The sequence below is a fragment of the Pavona decussata genome, unplaced genomic scaffold, assembly GCF_977016875.1.
Source record: "Pavona decussata unplaced genomic scaffold, jaPavDecu1.1 SCAFFOLD_217, whole genome shotgun sequence".
Classification (NCBI taxonomy): domain Eukaryota; kingdom Metazoa; phylum Cnidaria; class Anthozoa; order Scleractinia; family Agariciidae; genus Pavona; species Pavona decussata.
In genome coordinates this window covers 143,787-163,698 of record NW_028145622.1, presented here as the reverse complement: position 1 = coordinate 163,698, position 19,912 = coordinate 143,787, and the positions used below count along the sequence as shown (strand labels likewise).

At 37.7% G+C, this 19,912-nt stretch overlaps 1 protein-coding gene and 1 long non-coding RNA gene across 4 annotated transcripts in view; both read right to left on the bottom strand.

Annotated features, from left to right (window-relative positions):
- The window catches only part of LOC146459666 (uncharacterized), a 28,968-nt gene that overhangs the window by 858 nt on the left and 8,198 nt on the right, over positions 1-19,912 (bottom strand). For 2 of the 3 annotated variants that reach the window (XR_014857841.1, XR_014857843.1), the window contains one exon: positions 361-498. This is a non-coding gene — a long non-coding RNA (uncharacterized LOC146459666). Of the gene's footprint in view, positions 1-360; positions 499-6,375; positions 6,433-19,912 lie in introns of all 3 variants that reach the window. The other variant, XR_014857842.1, reaches the window with a different exon arrangement.
- Positions 4,514-6,037, bottom strand: LOC146459668 (histamine H2 receptor-like). Its single transcript, XM_085089075.1, has one exon. The coding sequence runs from the start codon at positions 5,774-5,776 to the stop codon at positions 4,829-4,831; it is 948 nt and encodes a 315-aa protein (XP_084945201.1). The 5' UTR covers positions 5,777-6,037; the 3' UTR covers positions 4,514-4,828.

Sequence of the window (19,912 nt, the reverse complement as noted above, 5' to 3'; positions counted from 1 at the left end):
AATTCGCAAGATGAAAAAGTGCCAGGGAAAATAAAATGTGCAATATTTTCATCCCAGCACTGGAAAACATCAATGGACCATTGCAAATTAGTCCGGAGTAAAAAGCACATGGCGCTTCGGGGAACAATTGCATGCAAGATCGATTGAATGTTTTATTTAATGGCAAGAAATTAAGTATACATCTTCTTGAATTTTTCTGCAATCTTTTGAAATGTTGTTGTGGCAAATTAAACGTTCACAAATTATCTTATTGCATATGTAGTATGGAAAACGCCATTAACTGAACCGAGTTAACGGGACCAAAATCCAGGACGTGTTTGCTTACTACTGGCACTGAAGACCACTGAAAAAAGTACTCACCATTTGCTTAACTGAGGCAAGGGCTCCTTCCCAAAGCCTCTCAGTCGCTTCTTCTTTCTACTTCGGTAACTTTTCAAGGGCACATTCCTTCTTCGCATGTCTTCACTCGCCGGCAAATTGTTCGGTCTGACGCAAAATCTATGACATAATAAATATGCATGATTTGCCAGAAACAGAACATGCTTTCACATTCATCTATAGGTATATTCACGGGACGCTTTCCATTAAGCCAAAATGTTCGAAGACGTTGGAAAAAATCTTTGTGTCCATTTGACACGCAAAATTTCGTCCCATATTTGTATTGTCATTCAAACAGATTTCTGTCGGATAAGTTCGTATTCGGGTTGAGGTCTGGAATTGTTTTTCATACAGTCACACAATAAATCGGTTGCTAGCAAAGGCGTCTCCTCTGGTAGGCTAGCAAGCTGTAGCTAGCTCTTGGAAATTTTGCGCATCCACAAGTTTGCATAGCTTATAAAAAAATAGCGATAAATAAATCGGGAGGTTACGAGAAAAACTGAAAAAAAAAAAAAAAAACAAAACAATCGAGCTTATTTAACCAATAAAATGGCACATGAGTTCACAGTATTGAACACTGTATGTCTTGGTCATTTTCAATATGGCGGAATTTACCACGAAGAGATTCAGGGACAACTAATAATCACCGAAAGTCATATTGCAACGGTTGTTCTTCAAGACCAGGACTACGATGAAAGAAAACAACGGTTCTCAAAATTTAAATTCCAAAGGCGAAAAGGGCATCAAAATGTTAACAGGTGGATTTCACTTAGTCAGCCCTTCTTAACTTCGTCCCGGGGATTCAAAACTGACAGCGCAAATTAGAGGAATGTTGAAATGAACTCAGAATAACGAAAACCATTTGTACCAACACTGCTGTGCTAAAAAAAAAGAGCGTACAAAATGGCAAGAAAATTTAACTGTTTTTTGTCCCCAGATAAAAATTGGAGAAAGTAGTGAGAAAAAAGTGGTTTGTTTCGGGATATTGAAAACGAAAGTTAGCAACGGTAAAGGCATTTTATTTTAGGCGGTCAGTGTGCCTTTCCATTCTGCATCTTAGCTTGCTCATGCAGTCTCGAAAACGATGGCAATCAAAAGCTTAGATTGCCAGGCATGACCCTTTTGTATGTGATCATACACTTGACTTTACACAATAAACCAATCAATGTACAAGCCAAATATGTCGGTAAATTTGACTTTAATTACAAAAAACAAAGCATAGCACTAACAAGTTCTCTCAAAGACAGAAAGGCCTTAATGGTCTGATTTTCTCACATTTCGTTTAGCTTAATTTATCAATTTTATATAAGTTTCTGTTCTAGCTCTGTAAATTGAAGACTTGAACCTTTTCTTTCAGCAACCCGCTACATGGAGCTAAGCTTGCAGTAAAACGTTTGAAGGAAGGATAATTATAGTTGAGCTACGACGCACTAGTTTTGACAAGGCTAGGATAAAATACAATTTGTGTTACCCATTCGATGCCACATTTCTATACAGGTCACATTTACCGAATGAACATGTAGGTTTGTTCAGAATTCTGTTTAAATTAATGAAATTAAAAACTGAGAGAAAACAAGGAGTTTCATTTCTATAGGGAGGTATCTGTAACATATTTTCGCTGCATGTGATTGGTTAATGTCTCCGATAAAACTGTGACATATCATATGATGAGAATGATGTTTTCAGTCAATGACACAGGCATACTCGCAAAAAGGAAATCCGAGTGCTTCTATCAGGAGTCGAACCTAATAACTAGTTTGGATGCTCTACCACTGAGCTACAGGAGACTCGTGGGAGCTAAGGCTAGTTGATGATTACGATTAAAGGCATTATTTGAAAAACTTCAAGAAGAAAGAAAGTCTTACTGCTGACAAGGAAATGAAAAAAACTGTCGCCAGTGGTTCAATATCCTACGCTCGCTTTCAACAAAAACATTTCAAAGATAAAAACAAAATAGATATTCGTTTGGTTTTAAAAATATGCCTGTTCTTGACATAATCTGTTTCGCTTAGAGCTCACAGTTTTGGTCGAGCTTTTCTCTGGGCAGACTGTTCGCTTCTACAAAATTACAGATAATCTCCGAACACAAATATCCATGCGAGTTTTTGCTTTAAATAACGGATGTTGTTTACATAGCATTTGACTGATTTTCAAGTATGTCTACCATCTATTTTTTATACTCAAGCTTGAAATTAATTGCGAAAACATTAATTTTATTTCAAATTCGGCAAATAATAACAAAAAAGGGAAAAAATATAACTGTACAATTTCTACAAAAAAATAATTTTTTATTAAAAACATCATTTAAACGCCCCTGGTAATATTTGTGCTGGAGATGAAAAGATATGACCAAAATGAAGCGAAAACATTAGGACAAAAAAAAAACCTGAACGCAAGGCAGCGAAAATTTTACTTTAGCTCAATAACGATATAAACCAAAGAAATTTATTACAGTTTATCCCCTTAAACTGTTCCACAGAAGTTAGAAGTTGGATACTTCTTCTTGTTGGCTTGATGCATTTAAAATTTACCATTTTACCCTAAGGAAAATTAGTGCCAATACTGCTTGCATATAAAAATATTTTTATTATTTTAAGGCTTTCTACGCAAATGAATAAATCAACTCGACGAAACGTTTTGGAAGCAAACTATATTTTTAAGAAAACAATACAACCTTTAACTCCTCAGTAGAGGATATGACTGGCCAGCCCTTCAACTTTTCACCATTTTTGGTCTACAAAACTGAAGCTTAATGACATTTTTTACATGAACCTTTGAACTAAGAACTCAGTAACCAAAAGAGTAGGGGCTACATAATACACGTGAAAGCGCCCACTTTTTGGAATTTTCTTTTTTTTTTTTTTTTAAACAAATCTCCTTCAAAGCCAAATTTCTTCTGGCTTTGTTCAGAATGCGATCAATGAAGTACAATCATCACAAATAACTTTCCATTAAAAAACCATTAGGGGATTTATGAGAAAGAAGTCATTAAAAAAAAATTGAAATAGTTAAAAACCCTGCTGGATATTGCCTCCGGCTCTTTGACAAACAGATGAGTTGTGATGTAAGATCTCTCAAAGCATAACGTAATTTGAACGACTTGATTATTCTTCTCTTGGCAGTCAATAAATTTATTATATAGCTCAAAATTCCTTCTAAAAATATCCACGTTAATAGGGGCATTTAGAATCGCGTTTACGGCAAACGCCAAAGGTGAGATTCGCGTTATGTTTTCTTGAAAAAAAAAAATTACATAGACGAAGGTAGATCTTTGATGCTAACGCAAAACTACTTTTTAAGAAGAAATTGAAAACAACGAGCGTCAAATACAGTATAAATATTGTGACTACTTCTGCCGTTTCCCGTTTGCCGCAATTCTAAATCTCTCCATTATATGACCATCTTTTTACGTAGACATATTTTATTGGAACGACGGGCAATTTCATAGCAGTTTACGTATTCCTTTTGATGTAGGCGAGGGGATTGTATAGAAAATTAACTAAATTGCCAAAAAAAAATTAGAATTCATTTTCCCAAAGAAAAATAAATGTGCTGCCTAGCACCTTTTTTAACCTAAAGCGGCGTTTAATACTGACTATTATAGAATTGATGATTATTTGGTGACAGCGAATCATTCTTTAGAAGGGGCTTAATAATTACTGATAATGGCTCTAACTGCTAATGGAGAGGAAAACCTGTGATAATTTATGTATTTGAGCAAGAAAGACTTTCTATTTGAAAATACTTTTTAAATAAAAGAAACAAACAGCCCATGAATTTTAGATAACATTTGTGCGGTAGGCAAGTTGAGAAACAAACCCAAAGGTAACAAGAAGAATGTTTCATATTTGTTTGAAACATCTTCACTCTTTCCGCCGTAAAAACAAAGAAAGACTTCTAAATGGAAACTTTTCTCTTTGCATGCTAAACGTGACTAATACTGTCGTTTGGTAAAAAGGAATGTCATTCACTTTTACCATCGCATCATGTAATTCATTAATGAAGGAAATCAACTGCCAAAGACTGTTTTCGCTCCATATATTTTGCAAATGCTGTAATTTTGAGTTTAGGAAAACTGCGGCCTTAATTTTTTACTACGTTACAATGCAAACAACGAAGCACAATTATTTCAATTAAATGTCTTAACTCAAAAAGGAATTGGCGCGTCCCTACTACGGTTCCAAAACCGGTTCTCCGCCAAACCAAGTTCAGATATTTCATATTTTGCGATACTGAAAATATTCTCATGTGGTGCAGAATCAATTTCGTCTTTATTTCAGTCAATAACTTTTAGATTTGGTCACTAGTTCAGAAATTATCATTTCATATTAAAAAGCATTGAAAGATAGTGTAAACAAAAAGAGTAAACTATCAATAACTCATGAACTGATTACCATCGAGCTCTGCAGGGAAAAGAGTCAACACAAACACACCTGCCTGCCACACTACTCTAAGTACTATGATTAAGGAACAGATCTTTTATCGCTTTTCTTAATTCGCGATATCGGAGCCCATAAACCCAAGGGTTGAGTGAGGAATGGGTAAACGACACGAGAGCAACCCAAAGCCAAACGTCATTTAGTTCGAGTTCTTTGCAAGGGTCATCCTCCAATAAAAGCATAAAATATACCACGGTGGTGGGAATAAACGTTATAGTAAATAAGCTAACTATTATTCCAATAGTTACAGCTGCCTTTCTGTTTCCCCATGTTACGCTAGAAAATTGAGCAGTGTGGTCAGAAACCGATCGATTCGCTTTTCGAACAACCAGAAATATTTTTCCATAGCTTACACACATGATTAACAATGGAATTGCCACTGTGGCGACAGAGCAAGCAATCCATAACTTTTCTAGTTTTACAAAGTCATTCAAAACCAGTCTTGGGAATCCAAAGATAGTGGATCCAATCCAAATAAGAGTTATAACAACTTGGCATCGTTTCTCGGTCACAACTTGAGGGTAATGCAGAGGATATACCACCGATATAAACCTGTCCAAACTCACAGCGCTCAGACTATAGGTAGTAGCTGTTACTGTCACAATCCAAAGAAATCCCTCAAGTTTGATAAGCCAGGGAGGAAAATACACGAGAGCATAGCAAATGTATAAGGGAGTCATCGTTAAGCCTATGAAGAAGTCGGCAAGAGCAAGCGAAACAATGTAATAGTAATTTGCTCGGCCTCGAAATGTCGCTGTTCTGTTGAGAGCCACAAGAAGAGCCGCGTTTCCTCCAACTGCTGAGATGCCGCATATCAGAGATAAGGCAATAAAAGAAATCGTTGATGCTGAGTTAAGGCCGACATCACAGTCATCTAGGTCGCAATCCAGACAATCACCAGTGTTAGAAACGTCGAGTACACTAGAAACATTCTTTTCAAAAGACATATTCTTTGCCATCACCGTGACTCTCGGAACAATGTCTTCCTAAATAACGAATAATTCTGAATAAACGATAAGCGTTTCTTCAACTGAAAAATTTTCTTTGGGTTCAATGTAGGCTAAGAAAGATTAATACCGGCCTGGTGCTCCGCTGTAGTCAACGATTCACACTTCTTTTGAAGTTAGCCATTTATCTCAACAAATTAATTCGTTAAGATTCGAAAGCACAATGTCTTGTTTGTGTGTTAGTGCGCGAAAGTTTCGTCCTTCGTCACCATGAAAACTAGATGTTAATTGGAGGACTGATTTTTCTAATTGACATCACATGACTTAATGCGATTTTAATTGCGCAAGGAAATTATGTTTACATATATCTACTTACACATTATCAAGCCAAGGAAGTCATTCCTACAATTTTTAATTCACGTATGTCCCCCGGGAAGAAAGCAGTATTTGTTTACAGTCTCGAACAATTCTCTGCGTGTTACTTTCCCGGTTCAAAAGGACATGAATGGAAACATTTTTCCTTAGAGTTACTCTTGCCTTCATAAAGTCTGATAGGCATCGCGTCAATGATATTGACATGTTAGGGAACAATTAACCTTTTTATTACTTACTTTGACGTTATTAAATAGAGTGGAATGAATCGTAGCAGCAGGTTCACTCATTTCCATCTGAAAGATAAAATGTTTTTGATGGGTATCCGCAACAGATTACCATATGTTATTAATAATTCGAATGATATGATTTATCAATGCGTCATGGGAATGTTGACATGAATTCTTGAAAAGCCTGCCAGGGATAATTTTTTGCCGACCAAATTTACTGTATCAGAGTAAAAGATTTTGAATCAGTAAACTGCGTTATAACCATCAAAAGTTTTAATTTTTTCAAACTCGCTGGCAGCAATATAATCTCTGTCTACGAGAACTGATATTTCCAAGGTAACGCTATCTCGACAGGCATATTTTTTGACAATAATATTTTTGACTGATGTCCGTAGTGTTTTCATTTCTGTTTTCTATAACGCAAGTTTTTCGTATCTTTTTGTCCATTTCGATGGTTTTTCAGGAAAACGAAATCTAAGACAGTGGCCATAAAATGCGGCTATTCAGAAAGGGTGACTTACGGGACGTCATTATCCCACATCGTAGGCTTCAGGAAACAGTTTTGAACGTACTTTGTATTCTCCATGTTTCATTGTCATAGCTTCAATGCTCTTCAAGCTTCAAAAGGAGGAGGTAGAAAGTGTTCTCCACACCCAACCAGTGTGAGAGAGTACCAGCTGCAGAACTAATTGATATGTTAGAGCAGTTTTAACTTGACAGCAAAGTGACCACTCTGGCCAATCATAACATACGAAAAGAGTCCAGTGAATTGGTCAGAATTCTTCGAAGCAGGCGCCAAGCGCGGTAAAATGGGTGCGATCACGCTCCCTGAATACAAATTACATTTCGCATTAGTGACGATTGGTTTTGTTTTTGTTACTCATTGGTTCAGAAGGTGGCACGTGTTGCCAACCAATCACAGACCGAAGTAAAGCAAAACCAAAACAATTGCTAAATTACTTTCGACATTCAATTGAAAATTCTTCTATTCAAGTCTTACATAGCATACGTGGGGGACTGGGACTGGCTAACCCGCGGAGCAATGTGGTGTGACCATCGCTTTAAGGTGGTTTATTGTGACATCGTTTTGACTTCACAAGAGATCCCTATTAATTTAGGCGATCCACATCTCCACATGCATTGCCAAGACTGTTGTACATTCCCAGCTACCACAAGAATAGTATGGCACTAGCGCTTTAATGGGTGTCTGGCCATACCGCGCAGAGGTGTAGTGTTACCTTTGCTCTCAGAGGGCTTATTAAAGGTGCTACGCTACACATATTGGTTTGTTTTTGTTTTTGTTCTCGAGAAGGCACAGACAAATTTAAAGTTCTTCATTCGTGTCGAAATAAATTCTTTTGATAGTTTCGATGTTATGATAAAACAAATAATTAAAAAAATAAAATAAAGAATTAAAAAAAAAAAAACAAAAAACAGCCGTCACAGTAATATTATTTCAAAGGGCAAAATATTAACTATATCACGTACCAATAGTTGTCATCATCATCTGTTTCATCGTAATGATAATAAGAAAGGATGACTAAAAGTTTATACATATCCCCTCAGTCATTATCATTAAAACTTCTCAAATCAGTTAAGTCAACCTTACTTAGTTAAATTATATAAAAAGGATTTGCAAATCCGTTGCTTGCTTTGCCGGACGTTCCATTCAATTATTATCAAGGCATCAAATACTCCTGTACTTTAATTTCTTCGATTAAATCAACTTTCAAGAGCTCTGGAATTCATTTGGAAGATCAAGTAGACTAAAAATGCCAGCTGGCACGACTTTGGATATTGCGATGGTTGGTCTGTAAACTCAGTCGTATACCTAGCTATGCAAAACTAGTAAACGACTTGCAGTTTCTAAATCATTAAATAATACTTGTTTATTGTATATAATCGTATAATACTTTGCTCGCTCGTGTTATAAATCCACGTTAAAACATGCATGTTTTGGCCACTAAGTTACATTTAGAACTTCTCAGTGAACTGATTTTGTGGTTCATCTACTTTCCACCTGATGAGACTAAAACGTAACCTGATTTAGCAGAAAGCATCACGGATTCAGTGTCATTTGCTAACAGACACTTTAAGTTGTTGTGAAAGTTGTCCCTATTTGAAGCGGAAAGGTTAAAATTCTAATAATACAGCGAAATAATGAGTTCAACCAGACAGAAGATTACGAATGACAACAACTAGTCTAATCTGATTGAATCAAACAACACGACAACTTAACACAGACAATAAGTTTTATGAACCTTGAAGTAAACACAGAAAAACGACGTCATTTTTTTTTTTTTTTTTTTTTTTTTTAATGGTAGCTTGAAATCTGCGCATCAATTTATTATGCGGGATGCCCTGCGGGCAGACCGTGTCTAAAATTGGGCTCGCCATCCTTTTCCTTTTTTTTCTTCATGGTAGCTTCAAATATGCACATAAATTTATTCATTAAACTCTTCTCTCTTCTAGAAGGGATCTTTTGTTCTGACTGTTTTCAACAAAAACGGCCCAACCGTACCAAAATCTATCATCGGCGCGTATATCACCACAGAGGGGAGTCCCTAATCCCTACCTGTGTGACGTCAAATCGTCATTTGATTTATTCATTAAACCTGGATTAAATTCTTCTTTCCCCTAGCCTCCCACGCAGAGGTTCTTAGGGGTTCGTCACTGACGAACCCCTAAGAACGTCTGCGTGGGAGGCTAGCTCTCTCCTAGAAGGGATGTTTTTGTCCACTATTGTGGCGGCCATATTGTTTACATGTTTTACTGTCAAAATAGGCTTTAAAAGCCATTCCAACCAGTGCTTTAAGACTCATTTTAGCCATTGAAATTATAGACTGTTTTGACACAAATTTTAATAGTATTTTTCTCAAAGAAACGGCCCTAATTTGAGGTCTACAACAGATTTTTTGAATTTACATTGTAGTTCACTTTCCCTGTAGCTCACACCGCAATTTGTGTTGCAAGACAAGTTTCGAAGAGGGTAAGGTATACGCTCAATTTGTTAGTCTTACAACACATCAAGCTGCAGGAAATACAGTCAAAGTCAACGGTACCTAAGGTTGCACATTGACGCCGCCCTCATTCCTTGATAACATATATCCTCCCCAACCAACCCCCTCTACCCCTACAAATAGCAAGGAAATCATCGGTGTTTTTATAACAATAGACTGATTAGCAAATGAGCCCGTAGTAACTTAGAATCATACACTAAAGTTTGATTCAAAACTGCGTTGGCACCTAGCATCATCAAATCCTTTCTGGCTGTGATTGCATTGTAATACAGACAGTAAAGGCTCGTTCCTAGCTTTGGGACACTCTGAGTCGGGCTATGCTCGCGACATACACTTTATGTCCTTGAACACGTGGGTTCATTGTCAGGTCTCTTAGTAGTTGACATCCATTGACGTAAGGGGTCCTACAGGAGACGTTGAAAACTAATTAACCCATAACCAAACACCCATTAATGAAGTGACACCTTGCTGCAGAAGGATAGGATCATAACAGTAAATATTCGTTGCCATATTCATAAACGCAGGTAAGAGTAAAACTGATAATTAATATCCCCATTTGACCCTTGTATATCCTTGGGTCTGAGTTTTCGTTCCTGTAGAAAATGCCAGAGGATAGAAAACAACAAAAAAAAAGTCAAGAAAAAATATCATGAATCGAGCTTTAGTGTCATTATTAATTTTTGTAGTACAGACTGCGAAAGCTTAATTAGTGAACAACATTGCATACTTTTTAGATGAAACTTTGCAGATAAACTTAAAGAATTTTAAGCTGAGGAAGCTTAACTCAGCAGGAAAAGTCTGAAAACAATTCATGCTCCGGTTACGAAGAACAGTTTGCATTTCTTCCTGCTTGGTGGCATTAAACCGTCGACCAACGATTGAGATAGAAATATCTCTTGTACAGGTCGCGAAAGCATGTAGGGTGGAGTCAGATCTGGCGAAAGATCCATTTTAAAAGTCTCAAGTTTTGATTATGACATAATTTTTCCAATACCCCTGATCCCAAAATGCTGGAAAATACTGCAAAACAGTTCCTTGGTACCGAAAGGTGGTGCTGAGCGTTCCAAGCCTTAGGCTGCACAACCCCAGTTCATTGTCACGAAAACAATAGCCTTCGTTTAGTGTCCCTTTGTAAATGTTGATACTCATCTTTCTGCGCACTAGTGTAAAAAATATAGATTTGCACGTAGATTTAATATTCTTCCACAGGTCTTCGAATACTACGAAGTAATCATATTGACACGGGTTAGCTGTTGAAATACAGTCGCTGGCGGAATAGCAAGCAAACATGACGTTAAATCGTAGACTGGTCAAACATATCTTAGAGGTAGTTTTAAATGTTTAGCTCCCTCCATTATAACATTTTACACTCTAAGCTCAACATTTGCATCATTTTGTGTCATGGATTTGAGACAAATTACTTGAAACCCGTTTACCGCCTAGAATAAAATATTGAGTTGTGTGAAATTCCTTGTAGTGGGTATTCAAGAGAACGGCTGTCGTTTTAACGATACTTTCAATTTGTGTAATCTGTCGTTTACTTTGCGGTTATACTTCCTATGCGTAGTTTGCGTTCTTCATAATTGCATCGGCGCTGTTTAAACCAGGCAAAGAAAGGGTTACATCCACAAAAACAATACACCACAATTAAGTTTCCTATGAAGCTGCAAGAAATTTGGTAAGTGCATTAAACCCCATATCAGTACAGCTAATAAATACTGTTCATTATTTACTTTTTTTCTCTCCATTCATTAAGTAAATTGGCTATACTAAAATACAAAATAACACAGAAGAACCATTTGATACAGTAAATGCATAAAGGCATTTACAGGAAACGCAACTGGTGCAAATATAATCGAATTAAAGTGTTAAGCACCGACAGAGGAATTTTGAATTAACTGGACCTTGTCTTGAAATTCAGATTAGTGGGTAAGCTTACTTCACTGATTTACCAAGGAGATTTGGCTTAATATTGATGCTCGACAAAAGTTAATTCTTTCACATTTTAATTGTCTGGTCTTCCGCCTTGCGACTAGAGCTTAGTTAAGCTAAGGTAACTGCCATTGTGCACCGAAAAACACGACTGGAGACTGCATGTTGCGTGAAACGAAGGCAATCATGATCATGGTTTTGACAAGAAAGCGAGTCCAACCTTGTAAATGGAACCATTGTAAAATACACGAGCTTATAGCCATAACTCCAATTTTGCGGTGAGAAAAGCGAGACAAGAGTTGCTGTCATGTAGCTTCAGTTGATCTACCAGCCTCACAGTAGATAAAACATAACGTTTTTTGAATTGCATTAAGAGGACGCCTTTGATTGCCTTTGAGCAGTAGCACAGGGTCCGCTTTTAGATTTGAAGAATTAAGATCTTAAAATATATGAGGGAAAAATATTACATTTTGGAGTATGTTGAAATGGCCATAGGGAGGAAGTACATTTTCTAGAACCTAAACCGTGAAAAATTGGCTTCCACAGCGTTGCGTTTTGTCTTCAAAGCTTTGCATGATTGTATCTGCAGACGATTCGACGAGGCCTTATTTTCCGAGTCAGGACCATTTGTATCAGGTTCTATTTGTCTCCAGCCCCACCACTTCGGCGTGGTCCTAATAAAGTAGTCTTAGAGAAATCGTACGACTCCTCTAGTTCTTCAAAACTTAGGGCTCGATTAGAGAATACTCGACTTCCCGAATTATCATATTGATTTCCTTGTTTATGTTAAATATGCACTCTGAGTTTCATGGGGTTTCAGTAACCATCTCTCCCAGCCATTATATGTTCTCGATAGATAAGAAGAGCATTTTTCTGGCCTTTTCCTTGGCAAAGAAACGTTTTACATTGAAGATAGCAAAAACAATAAATAGCCATATATTCAGTGGAAAAACGCTGTTGTTCAAGATCACAGATAGAAATGACATAAGAAAGGTGAGTCCCATTATGCTCAGTCCACACAACTAAATCAGCTGTAAATCGCATTCCATAACGACAGCACAGTAGAATTACTCAGTCGAAAGCAATGGAGCCACACTGAAGCCAAATAAAAAACATATCATAAATCTTATCTACGAGAAAAACTATTTCTACTGATGTTCCCTTTAAAATTGTTGCTTTGTTCCAAGGCGACCCAAGACACATTATCGACACGAGTTCAAGTTTTCGTTCCTTTCGTTTGGCATCATTCCCGATGCATCTTTCTTTAACCCAAAACTATTTCACTAATTTACTTGTAAATTGCAATTGGAGAATACGTAAATGCTAAATATTGAACAACCATTTCTGTAGGCTATCCCATGACAGACGGATATATAATTTGCTCGTGACAGTAAAAAAGCTATTAAAAACCTGGATTTTCGTGAATTTACCGCAATCTAGTAACTCTGGCGGGAAATGATTAATCCAGATTGTGGCCATAAATCTTTACGAGCATTCAAAAATCTATTCGTTTCCGCTGCGTTTGTACTGTTGCGGAGGTCAGCGACTTTCTGCGCACTAGTGTAGAAAATATAGATTTGCACGTAGATTTAATGTCCTTCCAAAGGTCTTCGAATAGCACGAAGAAAACTCATATTGACACCAGTTAGCTGTTGGAACACAGTCGCTGGCGGAATAGCAAGCGACCATGGCATTAACTGACATTAGATTTGAGATTTTTCTGGTGTTTTCCTTTGCAAAGAAACGTTTTACATTGAAGAGAGCAAAAACAATAACGAGCCGCATATATTCAGTGAAAAAACGCTGTTGTTCTAGATTACAGACAGAAATGACATAACAAAGACCCTATATGCCCAGTCAGATGACAGAAAAAGAACTATTAAAAACGTGATTTTTCGTGAATTTACAATCTAGTAACTCTGGCGGGAATGATTATTTCAGATTGTGGCCATAAACAATGATTTTAACGAGCATTCTACAATCTATTCGTTATTCTAGGCGTGCTTTCTTGTTATTGTACTCTTGCGGAGATCAGTGACTTATTAAGGGTTAACATTTGCCATTGTGAAATAATGCACACCAAATGCTATGTGGTTTTCTTCAATGAAACCAACTCAGTCAAACACAATAAGGCACCGACAGGAGCCTAGCAGGGTTTCAGGCTATTAGGGAAGTAGCCATTAAAGTTATTTTAGAAGATGCCCAACACATCTTCGAACATTTTGATCTTGTAACAGCATTTTACATCCCGGTCTTGTCCTTACTCGATCTTGTCTGTACATGCTGGCTTCATCGATGGTCACAATAATCAAGCCTTTTGAGATCCCGGCTACCAATGACAACCATTTCCGTGACAAAGCTTGTACGTATTCGTAGCGCCAACAGTCCATACATATTGTTGCGGAGCCGAACCCCTGGCTTTCTTCCCAAACAACATAATGTAGGCTTCACACAACGTTTAACGAAAGAATCGAATTAGACGATCAGTTATAGCGTGAATTTACCTGCGCAGTGAATTCAGCTTGAAATTCTGAAAGTTTACAACGTTAATTCAAAATGGCGCGTTCAACGTTTGTAGCGGTTTTTTTTTTTTTTCTGCCAGTGGATTGGAATGATTATTCTTATTTGAACTCTGCTGTGACTCATGATCACAAGGATTGCTGAATAATAAATTCTTCATTATCCTTGCCAAAAACTACCACGATATTTACCTGAACCATGAATCAGGCCTTACACAGCTAATTTTCATAATAAAGCACATTACACGCTCTCGAGGAAGCAAGAAGCGTTCTATACTTGTCATGTCTGAGGTCGAAATCGAAGCATTCCCTGGCTAGACAGTTACGACAATTACACTCCATGACTAGGTTAACTCATCACCAGAAATAGATTTAGATGCCATTCATTGTTAGTGCTGAACAACCTGTTGGTTTAGTGTTCCAAACGTACTAAAATCTACAAGGAACGATATAACAGATCGACATTATATTACAAGTCCTTTCGAGATTTTATGGGTCTTAAGTTCACGGATGTTTATTAATCCGGAATCATCAATTGCCCCTGAATATGCCAAAAACCTTGCTTATCGACCTCATCAACACTGCTCGATTAAACAATTCATACTTTCGTTGAATTATTCTCTCATATTTGGTTAGACACAGATTAGGATTAGCTCTTTTCTAATTCTTGCTCTTCCTGCACAAAAAGATCAGCAACACACGGCTGAGTTCCTTGAATGTGTGCTACTGAAATTAGAGGCCTTTAGCTTTTGATCCCACTGATATATACAATTTAGTCCATCTACAACCTTGAGCAAAACCTATGGGTAAAATGAAGTTGTGTTCATCGTCATCATTTTAAGCTGCACTATAATTAAGCTCAGTGAAACCAAGGAAGCTATTCTCTAATTCAATCATCCTTACGAGTCGCGTGTGGAAATTCTCTCATGTTATTCAGTGGGCCAACTACGCTGGCTATCCGATGATCACTGATCAGCTTGTTTCGGTTTCCTAAAATAGATTCATCGCAATTATCCATTAGGGCACTTGATTCCGATTTAAGGTTTTCTTTCTCTCTGACTTCCTCACTCTCTGTATGTAAAATATGCATCTCTAAACACAATCACGAAGAGAATGCCATGGCCTGCATGAGAGTCCGTCACAATTGTTGATGGATACAAGAAGCTATTGTCTTCATTGTGGGTTTAAAACAATTCTAGTGAAACTTTTGATTCACAACACTACTTAGCAAGATCTTGACTGCTCATAAAATCAAACTACAAAAGCGGAAAAGTAAGGAAAATTTACACTGTAAAACGCGTATTTGAATCGAAGGGCTCTTTTTGGATAACACCATTTAGTGCTCATGCGCTGGAGTATTCATCCACCAAAAAGTGAACTATAGTGTTGCTGGTTAATTATGTACAAAGTAAATCGGCTTGCTTGTTGAATTAACTTGGAGTAGTCACTGGTATGAAAACCGCCGAAGAAGTGTGACGGAATCGCTGACCTGTTGTCATGTTCCCTGATAATGATAGAACTGGGAAACAATATACTCAAGGCGCACAAAACTGAAAGCCAATCCCGGAGTTCGTCTTAACATTGACAGAAACTTAACATTACAACTCCAAGAGTCCATAACAAGCTGTGGATTTATCACAACGAACAAGTGTGTTCAATTGAACTAATGAAATCAGACTTTTACAGCTAATTCTGACAGAAGTACACGAGCTTTAACTTCGAAAGTTATATAGCATGAATTTTCAAGAAGAGCATTTTTCTGGCCTTTTCCTTGGCAAAGAAACGTTTTACATTGAAGATAGCAAATACAATAAATAGCCATATATTCAGTGAAAAAACGCTGTTGTTGAAGATCACAGATAGAAATGACATAACAAAGGTAAGTCCTATTATGCTCAGTCCACAGAACTAAATCAGCTGTAAATCCGGCCATAACGACAGCACCGTAGAATTACTCAGTCGAAAGCAATGGAGCCACACTGAAGCCAAATAAAAAACATATTATAAATCTTATCTACGAGAAAAATTATTTCTACTGATGTTCCCTTTAAAATTGTTGCTTTGTCCCAAGGCGACCCAAGACACATTATCGACACGAGTTCAAGTTTTCGTTCCTTTAGTTTTACATCATTCTCGATGCATCTTTCTTTAACCCAAAACTATTTCACTAATTTACTTGTAAATTGCAATTGGAGAATACGTAAATGCTATATATTAAACAACAATTTCTTTAGGCTATCCCATGACAGACGGATATATAATTTGTTCGTGACAGTAAAAAAGCTATTAAAAACCTGAATTTTCGTGAATTTACCGCAATCTAGTAACTCTGGCGGGAAATGATTAATCCAGATTGTGGCCATAAATCTTTACGAGCATTCAAAAATCTATTCGTTTCCGCTGCGTTTGTACTGTTGCGGAGGTCAGCGACTTTCTGCGCACTAGTGTAGAAAATATAGCTTTGCGCTTAGATTTAATGTCCTTCGAAAGATCTTCGAATAGTACGAAGAAAACTCTTATTGACACCGGTTAGCTGTTGGAACACAGTCGCTGGCGGAATAGCAAGCGACCATGACATTAACTGACATTAGATCTGAGATTTTTCTGGCATTTTCTTTTGCAAAGAAACGTTGTACATTTAAGATAGCAACAATAATAACGAACCGCATATAATCAGTGAAAAAACGCTGTTGTTCTGGATCACAGACAGAAATGACATAACAAAGAGCCATTATCCCCAGTCAGATTACAGAAAACGTGATTTTTCGTGAATTTACAATCTAGTAACTATGGCGGGAATGATTATTCCAGATTGTGGCCATAAACAATGATTTTAACGAGCATTCTAAAATCTATTCGTTATCCTAGGCGTGCTTTCTTGTTATTGTACTCTTGCGGAGATGTTAACCCTTAAAAGGGTTAACATTTGCCATTGTGAAATAATGCACACCAAATGCTATGTGGTTTTCTTCAATGAAACCAACTCAGCAGGGTTTCAGGGTATCAGGGAAGTAGCTATTGAAGTTATATATAAAAATGCCCAACACATCTTCGAACATTTTGATCTTGTAACAGCATTTTACATTCCGGTCTTGTCCTTACTCGATCTTGTCTGTACATGCTGGCTTCATCGGTGGTCATAATAATCAAACCTTTTGAGATACCGGCTACCAATGACAACCTTTTTTGTGACAGAGCTTGCACGTATTCTTACTGCCAACAGACCATGCATGTTGTTGCGGAGCCGAACCCCTCGCTTTCTTCCCAAACACCATTGTAGGCCTCACACAACGTTTAACGAAAGAATCGAATTAGACTATGAAATCAATTTTAGCGTGGATTTACCTGCGGAGTGAATTTAGTTAGAATTTCTCAAAGTTTACAACGCTTCAAAATGGCGCATTCAAAGTTTGTAGTTGTTGTTGTTGTTTTGGTTTTTTTTTGCCATTGGATTGGAATGATTATTCTTAATCAAACTCTGCAGTGTGTCTCACGATCACAAGGATTGCTGAAAAATAAATTCTCCATTATCCTTGCCCAAACCTACCGCGATATTTATCTGAACCATCAACCAGGCCTCACAAAGCTAATTTCCGTAATAAAGCACATTACACGCTCTCGAGGAAGCAAGAACTGAAGCAGTCTATATTATATATGTCTGAGGTCGAAAGCGAAGCATTCCTTGGCTAGACAATTACGACAATTAAACTTTATGACCAGGTTAACATCAACAGAAATAGCTTCAGTTGCCATTCCTTATTAGTGCTGAACAACCCGTCGGTTTAATTCAAAATTAGTGTTCCAAACGTACTAAATCTACAAGGAACGATATAACACATCGACAAGAAACTGCAAGTCCTTTTAAGTTCACGGGTATTTATTATTCCGGAATCATTAATTGCCCCTGAATATGCCAAAAATCTTGCTTATCGACCTTATCAACACTGCTCGATTAAACAATTATACTTTTTGTGAATTGTTCTCTCATATTTGGTTAGACACAGATCAGGATTAGTTCTTTTCTAATTCTTGCTCTTCCTGCACAAAATGATCAGCAACACACGGCTGAGTTCCTTGATTGTGTGCTACTGAAATTAGAGGCCATTAGCTTTTGATCCCACTGATATATACAATTTAGTCCATCTACAACCTTGAGCAAAACCTATGGGTAAAATGAAGTTGTGTTCATCGTCATCATTTTAAGCTGCACTAATTAAGCTAAGTGAAACGTGGAGAAGCTATTCTCCAATTTAATCATCCTTACGATTCGCGTGCAGAATTCTCTCATGTTATTCAGTGGGTCACCTAGCTTGTTTCGGTTTTTTGGTATAGATTCATCGCAATTATCCATTCGGGCACTTGATTCTGATTTAAGATTTTTCTTTCTCTCTGTCTTCCTCACTCTCTATACGTAAAGTATGTATCTCTAAACACAATCACGAAGAGAGCGCCATGGCCTGCATGAGAGTCTGTCACAATTGCTGATCAAGCAAAGACTATGTATGGATACAAGAAGGTATTGTCTTGATTGACGGGTCTTCATGTTGGGTTTAAAACAATTCGGGTGAAACTTTTGATTCACAACACTACTTAGCAAGATCTTGACTGCTCATGATAATCAAACTAACGCGGGAAAAGTAAGAGAAATTTACACGATGAAACGCGTATTTGAATCGAAGGGCTGTTTTTGGGTAACACCATTTAGTGCTCATACGTTGGAGCATTCATCCATGATTGTTGAATTAACTTGGAGTAGCCACTGGTATGAAAACCGCCGAAGACGTGACGGAATCGCTGACCTGTTGTCATTAAATTCCCTGATCATGATAGAAATGGGAAACAATACACTCAAGGCGCACGGAACTGAAAGCCAATCCCGAAGTTCGTGTTAACATTGACAGGGGAAACTCAACATTACAACTCCAAGAAGTCGAGTTCATAATAAGCTGTGGATTTATCACAACGAACAAGTGTGTTCAATTGATCTAATGGAATCAAACTTTTACTGCTAATTCTGACAGAGGTACACGAACTTTAACTTCGAAAGTTATATGACACGGACTTTCAGTAACTAACTGTTAAGACGAAATCCGCTGGGAAATCGAGTAATTCGAACGGTCAGCGGACAAAAATCCCAAGATGACTTGCGCGCTCATTTGTATTTGTTTTTCCCTTCATGAGTATCGTTGTCGTTTACGATGGCTTCGGCATTGACAGAAATGGAAAGACGTAGACATCTCCTGAGAATTTACGGTGAAAAAAAAAAGGAACAAACAAGAGGCATCGAGTCGTGGACGCATTTTGCAAAGGGATGGATTTAACCGATAACGCGCGCGAACGTTGTGTTCACAGGATCGTCGAAGTCTATCTCGTCCGATGCGCTAGTAGCTGTAGAAAACGTCGACCACGAAAGGCTAGGAAAGGTCTTTTATGTAACCAAGGAGCACTTCCTTTACCTGCAAGAGGAGTTGCTTCTGAAAGTTCGCCTAAGTGAGGCGAAGCAGTCCTCTTCAGCCTTCACAAATCAGATTCGCTTCGTGTTGGCGTGCCTCATCGGCGATCTCGAGGTGTGACCAGACTGTACTGTACACTGTGCTGTATACTTTCTTTTTAACACAATTTGTTAACTTTATTTTCTCGGCTTCTAGCAGATCATTTTCAGAAAGAAATGTATTTAATTAACTACTAAGTTCTTAGCCAAGGAAAGAAACTGCTTTTTATCCATTATTGCAGTGTTTGTGTTTGTATTTCTGGCGGGAAAATATGGTTGGTCACTCACGGCCGGGTGCGCCACTTGGCGGGAAATGTGGTCCCACTCGACATTGCAAGCATAGTTCATTCCTAAAATAGCAACGAAAAACGTAAACAAACGCGAACCGTTACAAAAAAAGTTTGGACAAGCTGGGAAATATTCAACTAAAACATGCCCGCCACAAATTGTTCTGTGTGTGGGGTTCAAAGTTCTCAGCTGAGGACAGTACATTTAACTGGAACAGAATTGGAACTATGCCCCCAATGTCGGTGGAAACAGGAGCACAAATGCCAAGTAAAAGGCTGTACCACACCGGCTTCTAA

Coding starts and splice junctions, on each gene's coding strand:
- LOC146459668 (XM_085089075.1), bottom strand. CDS start 5,776: ATGGCAAAGAATATGTCTTTTGAAAAGAATGTTTCTAGTGTACTCGAC.